Here is a 9,163-nt window from a genome sequence, read left to right as displayed (position 1 = left end):
GATGGTTTAACTTTATCGCCAAAACCTTTCAAAGTTCGTCTTGTTCCTAGATAAGTTTGCTAACTTTTTTATAATGTACAACAACAATGCACCCAAGACGTTTTTATAAACGAAATATATCCTATACAACATATTAACAGTAATTTCTTTCAATTACCCCCCGGTCAAAAAATAATGATGTTTTTTCTTTTGAACAAAAACATGCTTTTACTTTACGTTTTTTTTTTTTTTCTTTTTTGGATTCATATTTTGGACCAGTATCCGAGGTCAATTAGTTGATCATTAAAAAGGGGTCATTGCAAATTTCAAAATAATCTTTTACATGCCAAAGATAACATTCGGTTTCATATAATAAATTAATGTAATTGTTTAATTTAAAACAAGTAATTGGACATACGTATTTTTCGTTATAAGAAATCAGACAATTATTATGTATTTTGATTTATAATAACCCTTGATTTCATCCAACTATTATTTGTTTACTCATATTTAACCTCCCTTTTTGCATTATCCTCGATCAATAAAACAAATTTTCGTTCTACTGTTTTATATGATTCCTTCTTCTTTTGTTCTCTTATGACAAATGAGAATAAAAAAACAAACGGAACACTTCAAAACAAAAATTCAATTAAATCGTTCTGTTGTTCGTGTGATGATTTTGCCCGGTTCCTACCAGTGTGTATCGTTTCAAATAATATTAATAATGTGACGTTAAATCTGACTTGCTCAGAAATGATCTTGAATTTTTATTGTATAATAACTTCCGGCAATAAAGAGCATCGAATGAGCCTATATGTAATTTCGAAATAGTTTTATATGTATTGTATTAAATTAATAAACATATATACTTATTTTTTGGTACTAGTTTTGAGATATGAACAGAAATTATGAAATATTGCACATTTGAATGAGATTACATAAAATTGAAATCATGTTGTTGATATCGTATTATTAACTGGAGAAACAAAATTTATTGCAAGAAATGAAAATAGGGAAGTACCAAATATATCGGGGATTTACAGTGACATCGATCAATAGTCACTTAGGAAAACTAGTGCGTGAAATAAGCAGTTAATTGTGCCAAGCGCCTTCACCAAAATAGCAAAAAAACGTAAAAGCGATCAGTTTGTTATTAATTTTATAAAATTTCATCCTATTTTATTAATAAATATATGTGACTTAAAACACAAAAAAAAAACGTTTTTAAAGCGTTCTAAAGTTTGACTAATTGGTAAATTAGTGAAAAACAATAATAAATGAAATATTTGTTTTTGATTTCACAAACTTTTTTGAAAGTTTCGTCAATTGTTTCGGCCGAAAAGACAATTGTTATTTGTGCAGATGTTAAAACAATACCAAGACTAGAAGACCTCTGCTTTGTACAAAATTTTGATTAATACAGTTTGAAAAATGAAAAACTTGGATTGAGACCTCGAAAAAAAAAAGAAAAAGACAAATATCTTTCTTTTTCTGGTGCAATATTCTTTATCAATTGATAAAACGCAATTGTTACGCAAAGTCGTAATTAAAACTGTACGTGGTCGACCCTACCCGAATCATGTCTATGTAAGTACTCTTCCTTGTCACAAACGGATTAGTGTTAAACCAAAGGTCGCAACAAGCACAACGCACCGCAAACATTATACTAATATTATTAACGCATACGTTAATTTATTAAACAACGAAGAGCGACTAATAAGGAACATGATTCTATTTTTGTTTATAACTTTGGTTACTTTTCTAGTGTATTTATGCTTCAAGGATATTAAAAAGCCCTATTTGTACCCTCCAGGTAAATATGTTATCTTTGATATTTTTCTATTTCTTGAATTGTTTATAACAATTATTGTCACATAGTTTTGATTTTATTAGATTTTCCCATTTAAAAAATGTTAATTATTTATCGTAAATTTTCCCTGGTCAATTTCCCATTTTAAAACAATTGTTGAATATTTATAATAAATATAACTAATAAAGTTNGATTCTATTTTTGTTTATAACTTTGGTTACTTTTCTAGTGTATTTATGCTTCAAGGATATTAAAAAGCCCTATTTGTACCCTCCAGGTAAATATGTTATCTTTGATATTTTTCTATTTCTTGAATGTTAGAATGTATGGAAGAACATGTTCTTTTTTTCAACTACAATGCTAATTTTCTGCACTTTTGTTAAAATATGCGTTACTATAATTATATGTGTGTATGGGCGATTGTTAATTGTTGACATTTTTAACACTAAATTAACATATCAATAAATGTAAGAAACATTTGAAAACTTCCTTGTCCGCAATCATGAAATACATTTGCAACGATAGCATTGTTAAATTCAGTTGGGTTTTAAGTATGCAGGAAGTCCAACAAACAAATTTCTTAGGAATGTTACATATTTTCGTTATAAACAGTACATACCTACTTATATCCATTTAAATACAATGCTAAATTATTGAAGAAATCTTTGGAAAATCCAATAATTCGACAATAATTTTTTAGTGAAATTATCTTTGTTGTTGTCCTAGTAGGGGAAGAGGGGAAATAAGAACTCTCTCCCTTCTTTCCCTTTAATAATATAATTGTAATATTCAGAAATCAGAGCTGATAGAGTAAGCCTGATTCTGATTGGTTTACAAAATCGAAAAACTATTTTTACCTTAATAATTTATTGTAAATCCATTCTTGATTGCCTGTTTATGTGCTTTTTGACAATTATTATTTTGTTTTAGGTAAAAGAAGGTGCCTAGGGGAATCCCTGGCTAAAACTAGCTTGTTCTTATTCTTTACCTCGATTTTAAATAATTTTCATATCAAAAATGAGTCGCCGGACTGCACTGGTCATTTTGAAATCCACGATGGTTTAACTTTATCGCCAAAACCTTTCAAAGTTCGTCTTGTTCCTAGATAAGTTTGCTAACTTTTTTATAATGTACAACAACAATGCACCCAAGACGTTTTTATAAACGAAATATATCCTATACAACATATTAACAGTAATTTCTTTCAATTACCCCCCGGTCAAAAAATAATGATGTTTTTTCTTTTGAACAAAAACATGCTTTTACTTTACGTTTTTTTTTTTTTTCTTTTTTGGATTCATATTTTGGACCAGTATCCGAGGTCAATTTGTTGATCATTAAAAAGGGGTCACGAACAGAAGAAAACGTTTTCTGTAACGCATTCGAGAGGATTGATTGACGCATTTTTACAACAAATGACGGAATTGCAAGGACAATCGGACACATTTACAGGTATATTTTTTTATGCGTCTAGCAAAACGAGAATTTGTGCTCAATAAGTCTTCCACTTGTGTCTAGTAATCAATTTTTGATATTATTTTAATATGCAATTATACAGGGGATTATTTTCTTATTGAATTTTTTCCCTCATAAAATAAATTGACGATGAATTTTCACAATAATATTTGAAATATGTACAATTTTTGTTTTCTGTTCATACTGTTGTTCGACATCCTGATAGCTTGCTGTAGATACCTATAGTTTAGACGTTCAAAATTGGTATAGTTAGCAATAACACTATCGCATTTACTTTATTCTTTCAATTTACTAACTAGACTAGAGCGGTTGTTGACAGTACGCCTACTTTTACACACGACATACGTTGTAGAGAGAGAATATCGTAAACATAGAAAAGAGATGTCATGTAGGAATTGCAGCGGGCACTAATAAAGAAAAAGGAATAACATTACACCGATTGGTGTGTAACAGAAAGAGATGCAGACATGCAGAATTTAACATGTTGCCAGCATCGGACTTTAAAGAAAGTTCAACATTCTCAGGAATTAAAGAAAACATGACGCTTGTTTAAATATATAATTCCAACTAGGCATTTATGAAGCCGACCCTGATCGTTTGCGTACCTAAGCAACTTTTAACCACTGCACCGTTTACTATTATTGGGTCATCTCTTTTCACTTTGTTTGTACTACTCATGAAGCATTTCCTAACTTGTCAGGGGCGTGTTCAAAACGCAACAAATGACTATCGTCCCAAGTGGAAATAAGACTTTGCCAACTTTGATCGTCTCGACTATAGTTAACTGTAGGTTTAGTTCTTTTCAGTTGTTTGCAATTCTTCGCCAACTTTTGAAACCAGAAACCACCACTGGTGTGACAGTCTCTACACAAGACCGTGTTAACAAATTAAAATTCACGAATGTTGTGCAGGACCAGTTTCGATTTGGTGAAGCGGATTCCCGTTCGCGAATGTCTGGAACTTTTGCAGAAACTGACCTACGTTTCGCGATCGTTTAGTTTTCTTTTTCTTTTTTTACATTTCGTCATATTTTTTAAATTTTCTTATAAAAGAGGTCCGGAAGGGCTTAATGAGGTCGATTAGTTTATTGAAAGAACGTTGACCCTAACATCGTTTTTAGAACATCATTTTTTATTGTATCTGTTATAATAAGTATGTAAATATTTTCTTTTGGAGTATTTCGATTAGTATTCATTATTATTATTACTATTAGTATTATTAGGCCCGTTTGTGGGCACTTAGTGCCATTTGAATTTGAAAGTTAAGATTATCGTCGAAATGACCTGTTGGGGTCACCGTTTTGTCGAAATATTTATGCTTTTGTTTGTAATACGAAAGGTTAATATGAAGAAAAGCTTTTTGCCGATTGTTATTTTATATACAGGATGTCTATTCACAACGGGTACATACCCAGGGCCGGACTTTCCCTTAGTGCCGCCCTGGGTAAGTAACTGAATGCTAACTGTAGGGATAGATGTGCAAGGGCAAAAGATTAGTATCCTTAGATTTGCAGATGATGTAGCAGTATTAGCATCTAGCAAGGATTACCTAGGGATAGCTTTAAATAAAATGGAAGCGGTACTGACAGATCAGTACTGTATGAAAATAAATAAAAGTAAAACTAAAATATTGGTTCGCAAGGGAAGAAAAAGTAGGGAAAGAGCGAATATAAAGATAGGAGATGAAAAATTAGAAGAAGTGGCTGATTTTANGCCTGCGACGCGCTGATGAGATCCAAAAAGATCGAAATCGCGATCCGCGTCTGGCAGTTTCGACAGAATACAGACCACTTCGAATTATTTTATTTTCATTTGTTTCGTCACTTGTTTATTATTATTCATTAATTTAGGTTTTTCTATCAAAATTAGATATTTATTATTGCTATTATTATTATTATTACAGCAATCTGAGACGTTAATGTGGTAATTTCTGTAAAGAAAAAAAAAGAAAGTGATAGTTAATAAAGATGATAGTAATAAGTATCTATAATGTACATAATCCGCGGTAATGTACACCACAAGTATGGGATTATCTGCCGGTCTAATACGACAAATAGAAATTGACGTAATTAATCAATAGATATTAGAAATGCACTTGGTAAAACGATTCTAACATTCCAGTTGATTGCTACTTTTTTTCTTCTTTGAGAGGGGTGGTAACGCACCCTGTAAAAATGTAGTACACCGCAACGTCATGGTATAAGTACCTACTTATTTTGGCTCATCTTCGAATTTTGCCTGCTCCAAATGATGGATTAAAGAATCTGTATCAAATTTTGTGTGAAAAACAAAATTAAGTTGCGGACGCATTCCGAATATTGCCTGTGACATATGGTGAAGTTACCTTGGACCAAAGCAACGTTTATCGGTGGTAGAAAATGTCCTCAGAGGGCTGAGAAGATGAGAACGACGAAGAGGGTGCCGGACGCCTGAGCACGTCAACAACAGACGAAAACATCGATGAAGTGAACAAAATAATATTGGCAATTGTTAGAGAAGTTGTTGAGGACCTAAACATATCGATTGGCTCCTGTCTTTCGATTTTTACCAATGATTTGGGCATGACACGGATCATATATGAAGATTGGAAAAACTTTGGCGGTTGTTGTAGAACAAACAAAATAGCTCAAAACCCCAACGCCAAAACGCGACACTGTAGTTGTCCGAAGCACTTTTCGGTAACAAAGTTACCTTCTTCAGGGACTGAAGTAAACTCAGTCGACAGTGTCGTGATTTGGCGTTGGGGTATTCTGTTTGTTCTATGACACGGATCGCCGCGAAATTCGTACCAAAATTGCTCAAATTCGACCAAAAACAGTATGGCATTAACATTGATAAGGAGCTGTTGGACTCGGTCCACGACGACCAAAATTTGCTCCAGAGGGTCATAACTGGTGAAGAATCATGGGTTTATGGTTGTGACAAGAAAACCAAAGCTTAATCATCTCAATGGAAGCTGCCGCACGAGTCAAGATGGAAAAAAGCGCGGCAGGTTGGGTCGAATGTGAAGGTTTTGCTTACAGTTTTCTTCGATTGCAAGGGCGTGGTGCATCATGAGTTCTTGCCACAAGGTAGAACGGTCAATAAGGAATATTATATGCAAGTTACGCACAAATCAGGATGGAAGAAGTAGTAAGGATATAAAGCAGAAGATAGCGCAGGGTCTTGTCGCCTTTAATAAAAAGAAGTCACTTCTATGCTCGCGAACGGTTGATTTAGAAATTCGAAAAAGGTTGTTAAAGGTGTATGTTTGGAGCACGGCGTTGTANTTAAATTCCTACGATCATTTAAAAATACGTCAAAAATTTTTCGTTGTAGCGATAATTATTTTTGGTTGCTACAGGTACAAAAATAATCCAATAATAAATATTACCTATCACAGCGTATTGTTACCCCTAGATAGAATTTTAAACACTTTCGAATCTAAACAATATCCTTTTCTGTCAAATATCCCACATAATTTTTTCATATTTAAAAATACTATAGGGCAGCAGTACATTTTCTCTAGTCTATCCAAAATGTATATATTTATTTATACATGTACTTGTAACCAAGAGAACAAAAAATGCAATGAGATATAAATTAGGATTAGCAAAAACACAAAAAAAAACGCGGAAGAAAAATATCTCAATTGTCAACGGTCAATACTATCGTTATCGCCGGGCAATTATCCAAATGAGTTAACGGTCTATTGCTGCAGAAATATAAATATGAGTAATTATTTATTATTGCTATTATTATTATTATTATTACAGCAATCTGAGACGTTAATGTGGTAATTTCTGTAAAGAAAAAAAAAGAAAGTGATAGTTAATAAAGATGATAGTAATAAGTATCTATAATGTACATAATCCGCGGTAATGTACACCACAAGTATGGGATTATCTGCCGGTCTAATACGACAAATAGAAATTGACGTAATTAATCAATAGATATTAGAAATGCACTTGGTAAAACGATTCTAACATTCCAGTTGATTGCTACTTTTTTTCTTCTTTGAGAGGGGTGGTAACGCACCCTGTAAAAATGTAGTACACCGCAACGTCATGGTATAAGTACCTACTTATTTTGGCTCATCTTCGAATTTTGCCTGCTCCAAATGATGGATTAAAGAATCTGTATCAAATTTTGTGTGAAAAACAAAATTAAGTTGCGGACGCATTCCGAATATTGCCTGTGACNCTGCCTGCGACGCGCTGATGAGATCCAAAAAGATCGAAATCGCGATCCGCGTCTGGCAGTTTCGACAGAATACAGACCACTTCGAATTATTTTATTTTCATTTGTTTCGTCACTTGTTTATTATTATTCATTAATTTAGGTTTTTCTATCAAAATTAGATATTTATTATTGCTATTATTATTATTATTACAGCAATCTGAGACGTTAATGTGGTAATTTCTGTAAAGAAAAAAAAAGAAAGTGATAGTTAATAAAGATGATAGTAATAAGTATCTATAATGTACATAATCCGCGGTAATGTACACCACAAGTATGGGATTATCTGCCGGTCTAATACGACAAATAGAAATTGACGTAATTAATCAATAGATATTAGAAATGCACTTGGTAAAACGATTCTAACATTCCAGTTGATTGCTACTTTTTTTCTTCTTTGAGAGGGGTGGTAACGCACCCTGTAAAAATGTAGTACACCGCAACGTCATGGTATAAGTACTTATTTTGGCTGGTCATCGAATGTTGCCTGTTCCAAATGATGGATTAAAGAATCTGTATCAAATTTTGTGTGAAAAACAAAATTAAGTTGCGGACGCATTCCGAATATTGCCTGTGACATATGGTGAAGTTACCTTGGACCAAAGCAACGTTTATCGGTGGTAGAAAATGTCCTCAGAGGGCTGAGAAGATGAGAACGACGAAGAGGGTGCCGGACGCCTGAGCACGTCAACAACAGACGAAAACATCGATGAAGTGAACAAAATAATATTGGCAATTGTTAGAGAAGTTGTTGAGGACCTAAACATATCGATTGGCTCCTGTCTTTCGATTTTTACCAATGATTTGGGCATGACACGGATCATATATGAAGATTGGAAAAACTTTGGCGGTTGTTGTAGAACAAACAAAATAGCTCAAAACCCCAACGCCAAAACGCGACACTGTAGTTGTCCGAAGCACTTTTCGGTAACAAAGTTACCTTCTTCAGGGACTGAAGTAAACTCAGTCGACAGTGTCGTGATTTGGCGTTGGGGTATTCTGTTTGTTCTATGACACGGATCGCCGCGAAATTCGTACCAAAATTGCTCAAATTCGACCAAAAACAGTATGGCATTAACATTGATAAGGAGCTGTTGGACTCGGTCCACGACGACCAAAATTTGCTCCAGAGGGTCATAACTGGTGAAGAATCATGGGTTTATGGTTGTGACAAGAAAACCAAAGCTTAATCATCTCAATGGAAGCTGCCGCACGAGTCAAGATGGAAAAAAGCGCGGCAGGTTGGGTCGAATGTGAAGGTTTTGCTTACAGTTTTCTTCGGTTGCAAGGGCGTGGTGCATTATGAGTTCTTGCCACAGGGTAGAACGGTCAATAAGGAATATTATATGCAAGTTACGCACAATTCAGGATGGAAGAAGTAGTAAGGATATAAAGCAGAAGATAGCGCAGGGTCTTGTCGCCTTTAATAAAAAGAAGTCACTTCTATGCTCGCGAACGGTTGATTTAGAAATTCGAAAAAGGTTGTTAAAGGTGTATGTTTGGAGCACGGCGTTGTACGAGTGCGAAACATGGACAGTCGGCGCGGCGGAAAAGAAAAGGTTAGAAGCGTTCGAAATGTGGTGTTATAGGCGGATGATGAGGATATCGTGGGTAGAAAAGGTTAGAAATGAAGAGATATTGGAAAGAATAGGAGAACAGAGGACTCTATGGAAGTCAATAA

The 9,163-nt window shown here is 33.9% G+C and overlaps 2 protein-coding genes across 3 annotated transcripts in view; both read left to right on the top strand.

Moving 5' to 3' along the window:
• Positions 1-2,935, top strand: part of LOC108737126 (methyl farnesoate epoxidase-like) — a 14,497-nt gene extending 11,562 nt beyond the window's left edge. Inside the window, exon 7 of the mRNA XM_018469815.1 lies at positions 2,720-2,935. Coding sequence (XP_018325317.1) covers positions 2,720-2,898 — 179 coding nt within the window. The 3' untranslated portion in view covers positions 2,899-2,935. The remainder of the gene's footprint in view (positions 1-2,719) is intronic.
• Positions 1,584-9,163, top strand: part of LOC108737124 (probable cytochrome P450 305a1) — a 28,850-nt gene continuing 21,270 nt past the window's right edge. Inside the window, exons 1-2 of one of the 2 annotated variants that reach the window (XM_025981905.1) lie at positions 1,584-1,731; positions 2,006-2,066. In XM_025981905.1, the coding sequence (XP_025837690.1) occupies positions 1,705-1,731; positions 2,006-2,066 (88 nt within the window). In that variant the 5' untranslated portion in view covers positions 1,584-1,704. Of the gene's footprint in view, positions 1,793-2,005; positions 2,067-9,163 lie in introns of both variants that reach the window. The other variant, XM_018469814.2, reaches the window with a different exon arrangement.

Source organism: Agrilus planipennis, unplaced genomic scaffold, assembly GCF_000699045.2.
Source record: "Agrilus planipennis isolate EAB-ADULT unplaced genomic scaffold, Apla_2.0 scaffold104, whole genome shotgun sequence".
Lineage (NCBI taxonomy): Eukaryota > Metazoa > Arthropoda > Insecta > Coleoptera > Buprestidae > Agrilus > Agrilus planipennis.
The sequence above is the reverse complement of the archived record's forward strand: the minus strand, read 5'-3'. Positions and strand labels throughout refer to the sequence as shown.